The 19754-nt window shown below is 42.2% G+C and overlaps 2 protein-coding genes across 3 annotated transcripts; both read right to left on the bottom strand.

Annotated features, from left to right (window-relative positions):
• Window positions 1–2068: 2068 nt before the first annotated feature.
• Window positions 2069–10690, bottom strand: LOC124285101 (neuropilin and tolloid-like protein 2). Its single transcript, XM_046721258.1, has 4 exons — window positions 10082–10690; window positions 6379–6750; window positions 6130–6243; window positions 2069–3565 (listed from the first exon to the last, which is right to left on the bottom strand). Exons 1-4 carry the CDS (start codon window positions 10167–10169, stop codon window positions 3207–3209), a joined length of 933 nt encoding a protein of 310 aa, XP_046577214.1. The 5' UTR covers window positions 10170–10690; the 3' UTR covers window positions 2069–3206.
• A 1857-nt stretch (window positions 10691–12547) lies between these two features.
• On the bottom strand, window positions 12548–18026 carry LOC124285112 (U1 small nuclear ribonucleoprotein C-like). Of its 2 annotated transcripts, none has more exons than XM_046721276.1 (3): window positions 17719–18026; window positions 13844–13963; window positions 12548–12929 (listed from the first exon to the last, which is right to left on the bottom strand). In XM_046721276.1, exons 2-3 carry the CDS (start codon window positions 13946–13948, stop codon window positions 12669–12671), a joined length of 366 nt encoding a protein of 121 aa, XP_046577232.1. In that variant the 5' UTR covers window positions 13949–13963; window positions 17719–18026; the 3' UTR covers window positions 12548–12668. The 2 variants fall into 2 exon arrangements, with proteins under 2 accessions (XP_046577232.1, XP_046577224.1); XM_046721268.1 differs by having other exon boundaries at window positions 13844–13967; window positions 17719–18017.
• Between the last annotated feature and the right edge of the window lie 1728 nt (window positions 18027–19754).

Genomic DNA, 19754 nt, shown 5'->3' with positions numbered 1-19754 from the left:
CACATTGCCCACACTTTACCCACACGTGATCTACCTGTCAGCACGCGATCAGTTGATCAACACAGGTTCAGCCAGTGAGTGAGTATGGTTTTGCGCCGCTTTTAGCAATATTCCAGCAATATCACGGTGGGGGACACCAGAAATGGGCCTCACACCTTTTGCCCATGTGCGTCACGAGCGAACGCTTTAACCACTAGGCTACCCCACCGCTCTCAGCCAGTCAAGAACATATCAGCCAATAAACGTACTGAAAACGAACCATTACCTAGCTAACGTATACACGTGTCTACACAAGATCGGCCAGTCAGCATATTATCAACATGTCAACACATAATCATGTGAACAGATTGCCAAGATACGATCAGATCTGCCAGTCAACATACGGCCAACCAGCCAGCGGAATATATATACACACTACCAACCAACCAGCGGAATATATACACACGAGAAGTCAACACATTGTAAACACACGACCAACCAGCCAGCGGAATATAAACACATGACCAGTCAACACATTCTCAACACACGACCAATTAGCCAGCGGAATATATACACAAGTGCAGTCAACACATTGTAAACACACGACCGACCAGCCAGCGGAATATATACACACGACCAGTCAACACATTGTCAACACATGACCGACCAGCCAGCGGAATATATACACACGTCCAATCAACACATTGTCAACACACGACCGACCAGCCAGCGGAATATATACACACGTCAAGTCAACACATTGTGAACACACGACCTACCAGCCAGCGGAATATATACACACGTCCAGTCAACACATTGTGAACACACGACCAACCAGCCAGCGGAATATATACACACGTCCAGTCTAAACACGACCAACCAGCCAGCGGAATATATACACACGAGAAGTCAACACACGACCAACCAGCCAGCGGAATATATACACACGTCAAGTCAACACACGACCAACCAGCCAGCGGAATATATACACACGAGAAGTCAACACATTGTGAACACACGACCAATTAGCCAGCGGAATATATACACACGACCAGTCAACACATTGTCAACACACGACCAACCAGTCAGCGGAATATATACACACGTCAAGTCAACACACGACCAATTAGCCAGCGGAATATATACACACGACCAGTCAACACATTGTCAACACACGACCAACCAGCCAGCGGAATATATACACACGTCCAGTCAACACATTGTGAACACACGACCGACCAGCCAGCGGAATATATACACACGTCCAGTCTAAACACACCAACCAGCCAGCGGAATATATACACACGTCAAGTCAACACACGACCAACCAGCCAGCGGAATATATACACACGAGAAGTCAACACATTGTGAACACACGACCAATTAGCCAGCGGAATATATACACACGACCAGTCAACACATTGTCAACACACGACCAACCAGCCAGCGGAATATATACACACGTCAAGTCAACACATTGTGAACACACGACCGACCAGCCAGCGGAATATATACACATGACCATTCAACACATTGTGAACACACGACCTACCAGCCAGCGGAATATATACACACGACCAGTCAACACATTGTCAACACACGACCAGTCAACACATTGTCAACACACGACCAACCAGCCAGCGGAATATATACACACGACCAGTCAACACATTGTGAACACACGACCAACCAGCCAGCGGAATATATACACACGAGAAGTCAAAACATTCTCAACACACGACCAACCAGCCAGCGGAATATATACACACGACCAGTCAACACGTGATCATCCAGTGAACACATGATCTATCAACACACTATCGGCCAGTCAACACATTCTCTACACAACATCGGTAAACATGTGCTTAGCAAGTCAACACACGATCCATCTACACACCATCGGCCAGTCACTGTTAACACATTCATAACATCTAGTCAACACACTGTCAATACAGCATCCGTCAGTCAACGCATTGACTGTACACGATCAACTAACCAACACACTATCAGCCAGTCAACGCATTAACTACAAGGATCAGCTTGTAAACACACGATCAGCCAGTCAACACAGTTTAAAACAAGTCAGCAGTGTTTATACAAGTCATTTATTTTCGCAAATAAACCATGGGCATTGTACACGTCCTATAAGAGAATAAACATAGATCAAGATAATTGGTCAAACAAATAATGCTAACTGGTTTAGTTTCGCCAGCGAAACAACATATAAACAAAATATATAATTGTAAAGGAATTAGATGACACATTCAAATTACACATAAACGACAATCTGTTTGCTTGATTTTCCGTTCTCATAGACCACAGATTCATACGAATGAACACATGAGTAAGCAAATAGCATATGATAAACTTTAACCACTCGCAACATGCAAGCACAACTTAAATTGCATCCATCACCTGGTATTGAATAAAAAGACAACAATATTTTGATTAATGCAAGTTTTTGTTAAAATAGATGTTATAGGTAGCAGCAGCTTTCGTAATGATTGTGACATCGGGTCATTTAACGAACCTCAGTCTTGAGGAAAGTATGTTGAATACACAGTAAAAGCCAGTTAATCCGGAGAGTACTTCCAACGGTAAACTCGCATGGATTAACAGTTGTCCAGATGAAGAATCCTACCTTCGATTATCCATTTTTATTTTCTCAAGTCTATTATCATAATCGATTGAGAAAAAAGAAATAATCCGAGATGGCTTATGTGAACATGAAAACGTTCCCAACGGGTTTTCCAGACACCGAGTTCAGAATGGACAGTTCAAATTGTTTTTTGATTAACAATTCGGCGGTTCTGTATCTATACGTGTTCACAAGGTTTCAATATGCGAAGTACTTTTGATTCATTGTTTAAGCTCCATTTCAGAACAGTCTGTATGCAGTACCAACTAATGTGACCGAGGCCTTAATGACGACAAATGAACTGATGCTATCAAAACGACATATATAAGAAGAATCTCGTTTAATCGGACAATTTCCTTCGTTTAGATTACACATGTCCGGAATGCAGAGAGTTCGGAATGTCCAGGTTTTGAGTTAAATGCCATCGTAAACATTACATAAACATGACCACCACCCATAAAAAAACAGGGGCCCGATCCACAAAGCGTTCGTAGCGGACAGTATTCGTAAGATGTTGTACGATGTTCGTATCGCTACGAACGCTTTGTGGTTCGGGCCCCAGGGTAAACTTCGATGCTGGTATATAGTATCAAGCAGTCGATGTCAGTTTGGAAGTTGAAGCATCACTGACATCACTAGTGCCTCGTGGACTGATGTCATGAGTTTCTGCTGTGACGTGATCAGTTTCTGCGTACTCTTGCAAGGTATTGTAATTTGGTCTTCCTCGGTTGCCTTTGAAGTACTTCTGGGTAACGGGGTAGGCAGACTCGATTTCCCAAATGCTTTCATCCTCGGCATCATTGTCACTGAGAAAGCGTCTCCATTTGTTGCGTTTGTAGATGTACATGCCTACCAGAACGCCGATCACAGTGAAGGCTAGCACCCCGAGAACAACGCCGGCTATCAATGGGGCGTGGTCCTTTCCGTACCTCAGCAGCAGGTCTTCGGCTGAAGCAAATACACAGTTACACATTACAACACGCATGGGGTAGTCTAGTGGATAACGGATCCCACCACAATTCCGAGTTCGATTCCGGATATGGGTACAACGTTTGAATGTTTCTGGTGACCCTCGCTGAGCTGTTGCTGGTATACAGGGGCCGTAAGTAGGTCACGCGAGACCTTAGTACTTCCGGTGACAAACAACGTTTCATACCTTTTCTAAAGGTCTCATGGTTGTGAGTTGACAGTAAGGAATCGATAATCCTTGCAGAAATAACACATTTCCGATCTATCCATCCCCAAATTAACCAACTAATACGACTGCCAACAGCTGTGAGAGTCAAGCATGGTTGTACACTTGGTCCGGTCTAGTAAAGTCATATTGGCGGTCGCGTGATTTGGAACCAGAATTGGTTCTTGAATGTATCCGTGTCACCGGAAACCCGGTACCGGAAGTAGGCTGGGCCTCGTCTCGCATATCGCATGTTAGCGCGCGCAAAGGGAGCTGGGAACCAGCTTAGTACCGGAAGTAGCGCCTCGCGAGACTTACAGGCCCTATTGCTAACACAGGCGTGAAACTGTCCTCATCACAAAACACCACGCGACACATATAGCAACTGATTATAACTGTGATGTAAAGAATTCTCTCTGTTTTTTCATTAGCTGTCACAAATCTAAAGTCAAATTGTGACTATTACGGGAATCGCCAGTTTGTCGCAAGAGCTCTTGATCAACGTCTACACTCTTCCTGCAAAATGATCAAGACTCGAGTTCGATTCTTCAAATGGGTCCAATGTGTCGCCCATTTCTGGTGACCTCCGTCGTAATAGTGCTAAAAGCGGCGTAAAACAATACTCATTACATACTTGTACCAATAACGCCGTTGAATACGTGTGTTTGCCTTGCACTTGTAAATATATATACCTGTCTTATTTATTATTGGTGTTCATGATGTATGTTTGCATTTTGTGAGAACCGTATTTAATTGCCTGTGATTTATCCGGGTTAGTGTTTGTGACACATATATAACATCCTGTGTCTCTCAGAGGGTACACACAGACAGGTATACATCAGCACCAGGCTAATCAATGATTGTGCAATTATCTCCGGCACTGCGACTACAAAGAACAGGTCTAGTTTACATGAATTATAGATCCACACAGGTGATTTGGTATAATGGGTTGTCGATAGCCTGGGGAGGATATAGTCTATGTGAGGTAAATTGGAAAATGGCGCACAGGAGCATGGGGGATTGACGAAATGTGAGGTTGTGGGGTAGGGTTTTGTGGAGTGATGTGGTGTGTAACTGGTATTTAAGGCTGCACTCAGGAATACATAACCTATAAGACGCCGACCTGTAAATAATAAGTCTGGGTGCCGTTGTACAAAACAAAATTTAGCGCATGGTTTTGTATATTACGTTTGCGCATCCAACCTCTTAATCAGGCTGAATTTGTCTGAAATGTCTCTCTATATATACACTTGGAATATTCAAAATGAACTTTCAGCCAATGGTATTTAGTCTCTTTGTATTCTGGCAATTCCAAATGACCAATGAACATAGCTGCAGCAAATTAGGAGCCATGTGACCATCTGGGTAATCCGAAATAATTGTCCCGCTTTAATGCGGAAATAGAGTTTTCTATAAATCTCTAATCTGAAAACATTCTGTGTTTTTACCGATCAAAAACGTTAATAAACACTTTCTATTCAATATAATTCAGTAACAGTACCGCGAGCGTACATGTTATACCATCTTATTAATCACTGTGCTAACCATCGCGCGCTTATAGACCCTGGCCCGGCAGTGGCACTATATCGGACCATGTTTCCTCCGTCCGTCACTAGTACTTCATTTTTAGACATGGCGAAGACGTCCTATACTGGAAATGAGAGAACCGATCTCTGATAGAAGCAAATCTCTAACAGACGGAGGTGTGGTCATCGTGATACTCTTGAAATCAGCTTCACCCCCAAAATCATCTCGCGTCCTTCTCACTAAATACCTTAATTTACTCAAGTGCCTCCAACGATGCCTTTTAAAAGGATTTTCTTGTTGTTTAACGCCTCGCTCAGCAATATTCCAGCTATACTGCGGCGGTCTGTAAATAATCGAGTCAGGGCCAGACAATCCAGTGACCAACTGCATGATCATCGATCTACGCATGCAAATGGGATACGACAAGTGTCAACCAGCTCAGCGAAACTGACCACCTGACCACCCGATCCCGTTAGTCGCCTCTTAAGACAAGCTTGAATTGCGGAAGACCAGTTCTAACCTGGATCTGCTCGAGTTTTAGCACTTCGATTGTCGTAAGTCTATGTTAAGGGGTGGGAATTACTATCACTTTCGCGCTAAGACGGCTTTGTGCAATGGCACCTTCGATCAAATCTCGGCAGTTAGTCACCTCTTATGGCTACGGACCAGTTCAAGAACTGATCTTCACAGACTAAGAGTCTGTCATTGTTCTCACATTGGGTCGTACCTACTTCGTTCTAGGTTTGTGGCAAGAACAATATTCTGCTACACTTCGCAAAATTCACACAATGTGAAGGCCTTAAAAGCTTACCCGTGCATGCTGCTTCATCGGAGTTATCTCCACATTGGTCAAGGCCATTACACTGAAGGTCACTGTCGATACAGAGCGAGTTGTTGCAGGAGAAGTCCCCGAATACACATGTTCCTGTGTGAGAAAACACGAATGGCCAACAATTACTCTCAGAACGGAAACATTTAAGTAATTTCTGGCGTTCATTTTTGGTATTTCTTTACTGTTGAAGCAAACTGTTTTCTAGTAAAAGATATAATTTAAACCTACCATTATACACCGCCGTGAACAACAAGGCGAATCCTCGTCCAATTCCGGTACTGTCCGTGACGAAAGACACCGTGATTGAATTACCGCTTGACATAGCATTGCTGGGTAAAATAGTGCCACAAAGAGGGTTCGCATTCAGTCTGGTTTGACTGACGTCACTTCCGTCATACAAATTTACATAATCTGTACATGAGCCATTATGTTTTTTCTCAAAGTCAAATCTTTGAAATTTTGCGAGAACCCTCTTGTTAGCTGCGACTGTGACGGTGTATGTACAAGAGACGTCATTGGCGTAGTGCAGGCCGACGCTGCTCTCCAGTTGGTGACTGGTCACGACAGTGACGCTGCTGTTGCATTTTGCAGGAAAATAATCTGGAAAGAAAAACAAAATGAATTCATGAAACAGACAGGATGTATTATCTTGCAGTGACGGTCGGTCCGTGAGGTAGTCAACTCAAGTTGTCTTTTTCCACACGGTCACAAATGCAACACTGGTAGCATAAGGGTGATAAGGTGGTCCTTTCCTCTGGCAGGAGATTGGTGGGGTTAAAATGTTCGCTTATCACACCGAAGACCAGAGTTCAATTCCACACATAGGTGTAATGTGTAAAGCCCATTTCCGGTGTCCCCCTCATGACGTGGCGTAAAACCATACTCACTCACTCTTGCAATAACATTATGACATCGATAATTCAGGGCAGATGAGGTTATATGGACAATGTGTAGAAGGTGAATGGTCTACATGAACTCGGTGTAGAGGGCGACATGGCAACATATAGACTGTGTGAGTGAGTTGGAGTTTAACAGTATTCCATTTACATACAAGCATGTAGCTATATGGGATCCGGGTTAGAATTGGTCTTCAGTAACCAATGCTTGTCGTAAGAGGCGACTAACGGGATCAGGTGGTCAGGCTCGCTGACTTGGTTGACACATGTCATCGTATCCAAATTGCGTAGAACGATGCTCATGCTGTTGATCACTGGATTGTCTGGTCCAGACTCGATTATTTACAGACCGCCGCCATATAGCTGGAATATTGCTGAGTGCGGCGTAAAACTAAACTCAGTCACTGACTGCAGCTATATGAAGTATTCCAGTGTCAGGTGTATGGAGGAGGAAGTGTGAAGTGATTCAGGTCACGGGCGTTTAACACTTTGGTGAAATAAGGTATCGACAAACTTACAAGCATAGATGTGGCGGACCGGGATTCGAACCCACGATTATTGACTTTTGAGTTTTTGCACAGTCTTAGACGACTGTCGTCCCGTGGCTCAAGAGGGATTTGCGGCGTCCAATGCCCTAAGTGGGATTGTTGACAGACTCTGTCTTAACGTGAGGACAAAAACATTGAATGGGGGCTGGAAGTCGGCAGAGTGAGTGAGTGATTTTTAGTTTAAGCCGCTTTTAGCAATATTCCAGCAATATCACGGCGGGGGACACCGGAAATGGGCTTCACACAATGTACCCATGTGGGGAATCGAACCCGGGCCTTTGTCGTGACGAGCGAAAGCATTATCGATTAGGCTACCCCACTGCCTGGGAGTTGGCAGAGGAAAACGGGGATGATAATATGACAACTGCAAAAAACAGTAGGATGGCTGGGCAAGTCTTGATATAACCCAGTTTCAGAAATGCCATGGGCTCCTTTTGGATTATTCCTTTTTTTGTAGAAAACGATAACTCTATTCCTGTCTGGAAGCAGAAAGGTTAATCTACATTCTACTGCAAAGAATGGAAAGGGACAGGTTTACCAAGCAAGCTAGCCCATGGCTTGGTGTCGTATAAAGCTGAATGACATGCCGTTAGGTGATGTTACCACGCCGTGGCGTTTCGCCGGTACTTCTGTCAGTGTGTTCGCTCCCCAAGGAATCGTTAAATCTGATATATCCAGCGTAGACGGTGAACACGAACATACAGACAGTGAGTTTATATACTGGAAGTGGGCGAGTGAGTGTTTCAGGTCGTATAATAATGAATGTCGTGGGCGTATCTACCATATCATGCTATCTATTGTACCACACGAGGACATCTACCATATGGGGATATCTACCATAATGCTATCTATTGTACCACACGAGGACATCTACCATATGGGGATATGTACCATATCATGCTATCTATTGTACCACACGAGGACATCTACCATATGGGGATATCTACCATATCATGCTATCTATTGTACCACATGAGGACATCTACCATATGGGAATATCTACCGTATCATTCTATCTACTGTACCACATGAGGGCATCTACCATATGGGGATATCTACCATATCATGCTATCTATTGTACCACATGAGGACATCTACCATATGGGAATATCTACCGTATCATTCTATCTACTGTACCACATGAGGGCATCTACCATATGGGGATATCTACCATATCATGCTATCTATCGTACCACGAGGAAATCTACCATATGGGGATATGTACCATATCATGCTATCTATTGTACCACATGAGGATATCTACCATATGGGGATATCTACCATATCATGCTATCCATTGTATCACACGAGGACATCTACCATATGGGGATATCTAACATATCATGCTATCTATTGTACCACATGAGGACATCTACCATATGGGGATATCTACCATAATGCTATCTATTGAGGGCATCTACCACGTGATACATATGTATTGACACGAGATGTTGTGTTTGATGCTAGACATGTCACAAGAACTACGTGAGTCAGACACTTACACCGGTAACATATTTCACGTAGACTGACACCCAATGTTTTGTTTGGAAAATGAGTGAGGGAGTGAGTTTTACGCCCCTTTTAGCAATATTCCAGCAATATCACGACGGGGGACACCAGAAATGGGCTTCGCACATTATACCAATGGGGGGAAATCGAACCCTGGTCTTCAGCGTGACGAGCGAACGCTTTAACCACTAGGCCACCCCACCTACCCTGTTTGGAAAGCATAAGAGGAAGAGACACGCAAAATGACACCCGGTGTAATGTGTAGAATACATGCGTAACGGACTGATATTGTGTGGTAATATATCGACAAGTACTGACTATTAATGCTATATTATGCGTGGTAATATATCGACAAGGACTGACTATTAATGCCATATTATGCGTGGTAATATATGTACCACATACCAATCCAACCGAGAGGGACTCCCCAGCTTAAACAACATAATATAAACGCCCATGTCACAATGACCGAGCTGAGAGTTTAACCACCACCTCTCCTCCAATATACATCTTGTAAACGTCAAGTTAGGGTCGAGCAACAAGCCTTCCCTCCCAAACCGCCATGTTGTAAACATCCATGTCAAGTCAGGGCTGGGAGGCTCCTCGGTGTTGGCTGTTTGCCAATTTTAGGTCGGCCCCATGTCATGTGCAGGTCAGCAGGGTGGAAATGAGACTAGATCATTAAACATGCGTTAACAGGCACGGCACACAAAACCATCCCCTATATCAACACCACCACGTCTTCACAGACGGTGTAAACTGTACAATCTCAATCTATAAAGATAGGGAAAGTGCATTGTCAATAAATGTCTTACAGTAAGGGGATCGTCTCAACGACTATTGATTTTCTACAGGATACACGCTAGCTCTTTCTATGACACGGGGACAAGAATAAGGGGTTCGGCATATGTCACAGAAAGATCATATAACTGGACGACACAAACACTTGTGAACAAATAATACAGTTTCTGACATTACCAACTGATAGCGACGACGTCAGCCCTGCCGCTAATACAAGCACTCCGCACGAAGTCAACATCCCTCGAATCGAACCTTCCACTGTCATTTTCCTCCTCGGCTGTCCCCCGAATCACATCTTACGCCATTTTTGTTTTCGTTGTGTTTAAACATGCATGGTACACCCCTACCGCGTCACAAGGTCACAACGTAGGTAATCCGTATTGTCAGTGCAATTGTCTTCTGGTCGCGGTCGATAACTATACCCAGTAGGCAATGTTTAGAAATGGCCTCCGTTGCCTAGCGACGGTATTGACTGACATTCAGAAGGGCTTATTTCTCATGATCGCGTTAGGGAGGTGTTAATTGCTGAAGTAAACTGCAGGTAGACTGTCAGGCCTACCTATACCTGTCGTCGTCAGCTGGCAATAAAAGCCCATGTGCCGTGTAATGAACGCATTATTTCCTTGTTAGGGACGGAAGATTGGGGAAAATTTAAATCAGGAAATATCACTCCCGTGCAGCCATTTTATCCTTGCTTCTGCTGCTTGTGTTCAAATATTGCTCTTGTGGGCGTATCCTGACAGTTATTGACATCTGTTAAGCTGCTCACAGGCACATAGCCGATTTAGTGAAAGAACATGCTCGGAAAACAAATATATTTTCTTATACCTTAAACAACTAAAGACCAGCGGGGACTATATGAATAACAATTAAAACATTATCAGAAAGATGAATAAATCAGGGAATGATTTAAAAAGCCTGTATTAAATACATACATGAAAAATATTACATGTTTGTAGGTTGGAAACATGATAACAATGAAAAAAAAAAAGTTTCAGTTGGGAATAAATATAGTTTATTGCTAGAATGTCACATAGATATTGATACAGCATGGGCTACGTCGTGTGTGACCTCGGCACTGATTAGCTTGTGGTCTAAGGCTGTCAAGCTTGCAACGTGGCTTCGACGAACTCCCAGCTGTTATGTAACAGAGACGTGCGTGATAATATAGGTTATACATAGGCGGATCCAGAGGGGGGGTGCAGGGGTGCGCATCCCCCCTTTTGTTCTGAAAGTATATTAAATGACCATTGAAACTCGGGTGAAAATGAAGTGTGCACCCTCCCTTTTCTCAATAGTGTGCACCCCCCCTTTCTCAAAAAGCTGTATCCGCCCCTGTTATATGTTAGATGTACAACAATAGAAGGGTAATAAAGGGCCACAATAAATCTATTATTGGACTTTCATCATTATCTATTTATCATTATTTATATAAATCATACTAATCCAATGCTTAAGGTATATTTTGATGCAGATGTGATTCACATAAATGTATATTCAAGTGGAGAATTGGGATGGCAACACCCGCAGAAATGTTTTTTGTCTCTGTAGCGACATTTTGTTTGTTTGTTGTTTAACGCCGCACTCAGCAATATTCCAGCTATATGGCGGCGGTCTGTAAATAATTGAGTCTGGACCAGACAATCCAGTGATCAACATCATGAGCATCAGGCAAGTCGGGGAGCCTGACCACCCGATCCCGTTAGAGAGCGCTTACGACAAGCATGGGTTGCTGAAGATCAAACTAGATCTTCCTGTCTTTACGTGAGGACAATAACATTGAATGAAGGGTGGAAGTCGGCAGAGAAAAACGGCGAAGATAATATGAGAACTGATTTAGAAAAAAACGCAGAGGAAAACGGGGATGATAATACAAGAACTGATTTATCACGATCTTTAAAAACAGAGCAAAACGGGATGATAATATAATAAGTGATTTATCACGGTCTATAAAAAACAGAGGAAAACGGGTTGATAATACAAGAACTGATTTATCACAGTCTATAAATAACACAGATTGTTTGTAGAAGCAATTTGTTCTTTATAGAACCCAATACTTGGTGTTATAGGTTATTCTGAATATACCGGTGCAGTAGAAACGAGGGGTCTTGTTGAAAGACGATACTTTGACGCATATCTGTTGCTGATATCCATTCTGACTGGTTGTGTTTGCCATGGACTTCCTAACCTATACGCGCGAATTGCCAGGATCTTTAACATCTGAGGCACTACAAAAAACAGTCCGTTTGGCTCAAAAGCGGACCGATGAATTGCAATCTAACTCGAAAACTAATAAACATAACATACTCAATGAAACGCTGATCATAATCAAAACATCATACCCACTCTGTGAGGTTTTTGCAGAATTTCTGTCCTAAAATTAAAAAGTTGTTTAACAAACTATCATTAAAATATTGACACAGGTCACTGTTTGTTACGAGGGAGGAGTGCAGAGAAAGGGACAGCCAGGTGTTCGAGAAGCACGTTCACAGCCAAAGTTATTTATTCATTAACCTGTGCTGTGCCGTCTCCATCAGTTCTCGAACACCTGGCTGTCCCTTTCTATGCACTATAACTATGATTATTACTATGGTGGCAAAATCAGGTAACCCTCAGCGAAGTGAAAAACGTGTAACTGTTGGTCCCGGTTGTCTCCACAGGAACCCCAATTTGACAAATAGAAAGTCGTACTCTGTCATGGAAAAGTCAGTCCAGAAGAAACGTTACTGAACACACGAGACCATGTTAAATGGCTATTCCTTCTTCAGAGCCTCATCGCTTGGTTCTGTGGTTCACGCATCGGGTACTGAGGGTGTCGTGCACCGGCTGGGGGTTGGGTCGAGTTTGCAGTGTAAGGGGGCGGCATGCCTTGGGCACCGGGTGGGGGTCGGAACTGGTTTGGTGTGTAAGGTGGTGGCATGGATCGTGGAGGGATCCGGTTGCCTGGGGGAGGTCTTGCGGCCATTGCTCGCCCAGGGTAGGATCTGTCAGGCATCACCTCATGTTGGACCAAGCCAGCTCGATCCTGAAACAGGGATTGGTATGTTCAAATGGCAACAGTGAATGAGCTTAGTTTTACGCCGCACTCAGCAATATTACTGCTATATGGCGGAGGTCTGTAAATAATCGAGTCTGGACCAGACAATCCAGTGATCACATCATGAGTATCGATCTACGCAATTGGGATACGATGATATGTGTCAACCTAGTCAGCGAGTCTGACCACCCGATCCCGTTAGTCGCCTCTTACGACAAGCATGGGTTACTGAAGATCAATTCTAACCCGGATCTTCACGGGTCAGATTAGTCTTGGGATTAGGAAAGATGTATATAGGGGACAGAATATTTTCGGCACTGGTTGAACGAAATTGTCAAAATGACACATTGTCTGATAAATTCTGGATGGAAAATTTTCGCATGGCAAGAGAAAAAAAAAGTTTTCTTGCGAAGAACTACAATAATGTTTTCCAACAGAATGTATATGTGATGGATCCTCCTGAGTTTGATCATAAACTGGTCATAACAATCTATTGGCTTGCCTCCTCTGATTAGTGTAGAACTATTGGCAACCTCTTCGGTTTTGGAGTCTTAACACTTCACAAATACAACATGTCTCCAATGTAATTACAGAAAGATTGTTAGCAAAATATGTAAAATTTCCATAGGTTGAGGTGTAACATGTCGCTGACACACACACGCACGCATGCACGCACGCACACACGCACGCACACACATATGTTCTAATCACTGTAAGGTGTTTGTAAAACATATATTAACTAAATTGCATCATATAAATGCATATCCATAAAAATGATATTTATATTATTTAATATATATTCAACCAATTGTTCAGATGTATGCTTTGCAAAGACCTTACAGTGAATGGAATAAATATGGTTTTGTGATTAAGACGATTCATATCTAAACGGTGCCACCTACAATCCGTTGCTCTCGCACCACTACAACAGCTCGCTGCCTCCTCTCCCTCTCTTCCTCCCTCGCCATTTCACGGAGACAGCAACAGATGAGGGTGGCGATCACCATGGTAACGGGTCACTGCTGGCTGAAGGAAGGAAGGTTTTAGAGGACTAAACAACACGTTATCGGATTAACAAGGTTATCCATCCTAAGCTTATAAGTTAAATTCTCCCCCTCCCTTATTTTGTCAGAAGAAATTCCAGCTCCTATTCGTAAAGAGGCACAGCGTCAGGGAGGGAAACACAATTGCTGCCTGTAAGGAAGCTTATTCTTTGCTAAAATGTCCTATTTCAAAATTTCGGGGAAATGGGGTAGCCCAGTGGTTGAAGCGTTCGCTCGCCACGTCAATGGCCCGGGTTCGATTCCCCAAATGGGTGCAATGTATAAGGCCATTTCTGGTGCCCCCATCGTGATATTGCTGGAATATTGCTAAAAGCGGAGTAAAACCATACTCACTCAGTCAATATCTAAAATTTTCAAATGGATGTTTATCTATGATTAAATAAATGGCCATGACTCATGACAGAGGATGTCTAGGTGTTCGAGCATGTCCTACCCTGAAACATCTGTAGCACATACCGTGTCACCTCACGCAAGTGACCTCGTTTGTGAGTGAGTGAGAGAGTTTAGTTTTACGCCGCACTCAACAATATTGCGGCGGTCAGTAAGTAATCGAGTCTGTACCAGACAATCCAGTGGTCAACAGCATTTGGGCTACGATGACGGATGACCTCGTTTGAAATGTGCCTCTGTTCACCCAGCGGTGAATGGGTACCAGGTAGGAACCTTCTAGCATTTGACAGGCAGCTTGGGTTGTGTTCACAGGTACTAATGTAACGCTTTGAGAAGCGATCGGGTGCGGGTTTGGCGCATGTACATTATTGTCATTCTTTGCTAACTGGTGTCATAGCTTTCACTGTATAACACAACCCAGTCCTGCGACAGTCGTAAACTTCAACTATTCAAATCCGTTCCGTTTCCTTTCTACAGTGTTTTCCTACGGATGTGAAAAGGGTTTTGTTGTTCCGATTCAGCACAGACCCGTCTAAAAAACAACAGTCGTTCTAGACTAACTCAATGCGTCACGATCTGGCGTTGTAGATACAATAACTTTAAAACAGAAAACATTATTCTATTGCTGCGCGAATGTAAATAAGGAAAGGTGTATCCGAGCGTGTACAAATAGTGCCTTGAGTTTTTGAATCACCTGCAATACTATTCTACGTAATGCTCAAACTAACCTTAATTCTGAATTTTAAAATTGACCCTCAGATCTTTTCTTCATCCAAGATAATAATTTGACGGGGAATGAAAACATTTCCTGTTTGCTCTGATACAAATAGAATTTGTAGTTTGTTTATTGCCGTAATCCGAATTCAGCGATACATGTCACAGCAGTGTTCAATTCAACAGCATCCGAGTGAATGATCTGCTCATACCGAAGTATTACCGTATTAAATCTAAATCACAATTCTCTTGTAACATTATGAGGGCGTTCTCAAATACTGGTTTGTTTCTCATCTCCCTCCACCTGAAAATATTCCCTCCTCAGAAAGACTAAAATTGTTCTATTTAATCCTCCGTAAATGTCGAATCTTTAACCTGTCGATAAATATGCCAAATATATCTCTTTGATACCATGGTCAAGCCAGTTCTGTTACATGGCTCGAAATCTGGAGTTTTGAAAACGGTAAAGTAATCAAATCTGTTCTATATGCAAATTACTTCCCGTATAGAGAAGCACTCCATTATACATATTATGTGGAGAACTTGGAAGGGTACCCCTAATTAACTCTATCAAATGTCGTATGGTATGTTTCTGGGCTGAATTCCACTCGTGAAAGAACAAAAGCTGTCACGAAATCTATGTCAAATGTTATATTTAAGCCTGTATAAACAACAGCAATCAATAATGGATAAAATCTGTGGAAGCCGCTGTTAATGAAACGGCTATATACTGAAATGAAACTGACATGTATTATCTCCTTAAGGTTACATTATATAGCAACTTAAACATGGCGCGCAGAGATTTTCGAATTCTTCTAAAGGGAATGCATGTGGTGCTACTTATCGCATATTCAAATCTACACTTGTCCTTGACATATACAAAGACGGTTCCGGGAGGGGGGCTTTTCTCCTGAAAGCTTAAATGACAATTGAAACTCTCGTGAAGTCGGGTTAAAATAAAATGTGCAACCCACCCCTTCTCAAAAATCTGTTATTTTGTAACCTCTGCGACACGTGTGATGTTGGAGATGAATTTCATTACAGTTATATTTGCCCTTTCTTCAAACGTTATCGGCAGACAGATATCTCAAGACATTGTGTTAAAAAATCCAATGGGTTAAAAGTTAATGAATTGTTGAACTGTCAACAAATATGTGTTTTTTAAAAACTATGTATATTCTGTAATCCCATCATGAAAACTGTCCAATCTTCCATGTAAACTATCCCGCCAACTGGTGTATTTTTACCTCTTATGCCAAGTACCCCGACCTGAGCGTAATACAAGTTCTGTTCTGGTCTGTCCTTGAAAATAAACAGTCATCATATCTCTCCGAGAGAGCTTTAAAGATTTTTAACACGAAATGTTGACTCAAACGGACACGGTGTGGTCAAGCTTTTCTTCACCAACCTATACGTTTTGTTCACATGCAATGACCCAGTTTGCCAACATTTCATTTATTCGTATGAATATGTTGTCATTTCATATATACAAATATAACTGAAAATGACATTGGAGTTCACCAAGCCGTAACTGTCAGTTTCAAAGTAATCACTAGTGGATATGCTTTGTTATAATGTCTTATTTCAAGACATTTCAAGATATTTTGATTAAAGTTTCCTTTTGTAGAAACCTCCGTTTATTTAATGCTTATAATATTTAATAATTTTAGAATTTGCGTGACATCTGTGAGATGTAACAAATATCACAAAATTGACCTTATTTTTGCCTTATTCGTTCCGCGGTGAAAATCGAAAAAAATGATTCTTGTAAATATTGTAGGAATGTTTTGTAATTAAACTTTTTAAAAATCTGCTTCACCTTAGGAAAAATTGGCATTTTGTTGTTGTCATATTTAAAGTTGACTGAATCAGCGAGAACAAGTCCATATGTAATTCTGTTATTTAATAAATTAGATAAAAGAAACCCAACGAATACGTGCTGCTTGTTTTAATATTTCAGTATATTTAATGATCGTAGCTTTGCTTTTTTTTGTCTAAATGTGTTTACGTGTTGATCCTTTGATTGTATTTTCCTATATTCATAATGTATATAATTTCGTTGTTGGTGTTCAGCTGGCTCTTGAAAGTCAACCTGACATGTAATACTTAATCTAGATCGTAAAAACCTTCAGACTACGATGGCCCGTTGGCTTTACTTTGAATGTTTTGACCATCTTGAATAGGTATACGGCAATAGGAACCTCATTGTCTTCTGCTTTGAGTCTTTATACGACAACTCGAAAATCTTGAGAAACGGGAAACGCACAAAACAAAATCACGAAATCACCTTGAAAGGGCAAACAGACTGATGTAACGTTTGTGTGACGGTTCGATGGATATTCGGGTCAACAACATGCAGGACTAAGTCGCAGTTTGTTGGAAGCCTGGGAAAGATGCGATAACTATCGAAACGTGTTCTCTCATATCATAAGATACACCCCATTCAATCTCCCAAATAAGTTCCAGAAACAGGCTGACAACCTACCCGACAGAACATATGTTTCAATAATGGATATACTTTTTCTCATCACAAATGATGTTTTCTGTGTTCATCTACACCCGGATGGTCAAGTGTGTTCTGATTATCTGCTACTGTATAAACGACTTACCTCAATTGGGGCTTGAGTTGGAAACAATGTGTCTCGCTTATCTTGTCTTTATCTTGGTCTCTGAACGGGACCGGGTAGGTCTAGCCAAGACGGTGCAGGGGATACCGGTTATGGCGGCCCTCTATTGTAGTCATCAAGTCGCTATGTAATACATACTGGGTCAACTTCCTTGTTACACAATGTAGTTGTTTGGCTCGCTAGGATGACGTCGCGGTCTGATGCAGGGTGTGTGCTTGAGGCCACAGCTGTTTGAGAGCAGGATAACTTGGACCAGTATTGCTCAGGTCAGGAGCGTATATCTTAATGGATCCAGAAACTGATGCCTTAAAGTCCGTTTGTCACCAATGACAACGATAAATTGCAAAATAATTCAAAATTGGGAAGTCTATTAAATGTGAGTGAGTTAAGGTTTTTAGTCACATCGGCTATTAAATGTCAATGGGGTACCTGGCAATGGATATTATCCTGTACTATACAATATCTCCTGTTTGATTTTTTTATACCCACCCCCTGAGAAAAGTTGCTTAAGAAACTACCATGGTAAGTGTACAAGCTGACATCTGTAACGGAGGGGAGCACAACCGTAGAAGGAACAGCTGGGAAACAAACACTACACATGACTCATGGTATGTGTCGATGTTGACAGACAAGATGCTCAACTCAGCTGAAGTGAAGTAGTTGATTTTTAAGGCGTATGATTTCTTTTAATGTGAAGCAAAGGGAGGAAAACTGCCATTTTTGTCATTAATAAATACTTGAAACAACCTTCTAAATCCTTTCGTTTGTCTCCTAACACGCTGGCGAGGGGCAGATCAAAACCATGTTGGGTTGATAACTTGAACAGTTTTCTGAAAAATCAAGGCAATCGTGCAATTGTTAAACTGCATTATGAAAACAAGTACATGTCAGTGAGAGTCTTGAAGAAATATCTTGAAACTGAAGATGATTGAATTGTTACAAAATCAGGATGACAGCTTTTGTATACAGTTGGATGCAATACAAAATTATAAGTAGTGAAAAAAGATCTGTGTTACAATCTGGCATCGTTAGTCTCCGAAATCATTATCTTCGAATCATTAAGTAGAAACAAGAAGGATGTGAGCCTGTTTTCCTAGATGAGGCGTGGGCAAATGCCTCTCACGTAGTCAGTGGGTACCCAGTGGGGACTGTATGCAGTCTGGGAGAAAGTTACCAACGGGAAGAGGCGAAATACTAATCGTTCTCTATGCTGTCTGTGGTGGTCTCGGTTTCTCCCAGGCTGTGACCTCGTCTTTCGAGCCCAAGCAAGGGACTACAAAACAGAAATGAACGACAAGGTATCTCTAGCCAAATCGATTGTGAGATCCCAACTGTACGGTTTTAAGAATGTGAGCGTATCCTGCCCCACCGGTGTCATCCGTCACAAACACATGCAATGACAAGTCAGTTGTTCACCTGAATTTTGATCGGAGGGAAGCATGGGGCAGTGAAAATAGGTAATTGCATCGGACAGCGATTTTGTCTCGGATGCATCAATGGAAATGTCTTCCAAAGTTCCAATGTATTCCAAGTTCATGGGAACTTGAATGTCAACGTTGTAATCTTGATCAAAACACTTTTTAGTAAGAGTCGAATGACGCTCTTTGAAAACTTTGTCAAACGTGTCAAACGCATATCACAAATTTTGATACACACACGAGAATTCTCTTTCTCCAAAGAGTATTTACCATGAGAAAATTTCCATATGACTGAAAACCTGACGCAGTACAAAATGGCGAATGGTTCAGGTTATTTTCATGTGAATAACTGAAATGTGAGCTTGATGGGTGGAGGCAGGATACAACCAGCTGGTAACATCAGTAATAGTAGTGGTTCACTAATACAAACGGGGTGTCCTCACAGGGAGGCTAAACCATTCAAACCTATTACACTGTCGAAATCCTACAAAAGTCTCTCCTTTTAGCATTTTCGGGACTTTGAAACTTATACATATTCCTTTAATGGATTGCCCGCTCCAGCCTCCGTCGATGCAGAACGTTAACATTGCGGCACACAAC

This window comes from Haliotis rubra, unplaced genomic scaffold, assembly GCF_003918875.1.
Source record: "Haliotis rubra isolate DU_JTF1 unplaced genomic scaffold, ASM391887v1 Scf11, whole genome shotgun sequence".
Classification (NCBI taxonomy): Eukaryota; Metazoa; Mollusca; class Gastropoda; order Lepetellida; family Haliotidae; genus Haliotis; species Haliotis rubra.
The sequence above is the reverse complement of the archived record's forward strand: the minus strand, read 5'-3'. Positions and strand labels throughout refer to the sequence as shown.

Excerpts from the sequence above, each read along its gene's own strand:
- LOC124285101 (XM_046721258.1), bottom strand. The coding sequence starts at position 10,169 with ATGACAGTGGAAGGTTCGATTCGAGGGATGTTGACTTCGTGCGGAGTG. Across the intron at positions 6,244-6,378 it reads GTTCACGGCGGTGTATAATG|GAACATGTGTATTCGGGGAC; the intron begins GTAGGTTTAAAT and ends TTTCTCACACAG. Across the intron at positions 3,566-6,129 it reads CGATGAAGCAGCATGCACGG|CCGAAGACCTGCTGCTGAGG; the intron begins GTAAGCTTTTAA and ends TATTTGCTTCAG.
- LOC124285112 (XM_046721276.1), bottom strand. The coding sequence starts at position 13,948 with ATGGTGATCGCCACCCTCATCTGTTGCTGTCTCCGTGAAATGGCGAGG. Across the intron at positions 12,930-13,843 it reads TGGTGCGAGAGCAACGGATT|GATCGAGCTGGCTTGGTCCA; the intron begins GTAGGTGGCACC and ends TCCCTGTTTCAG.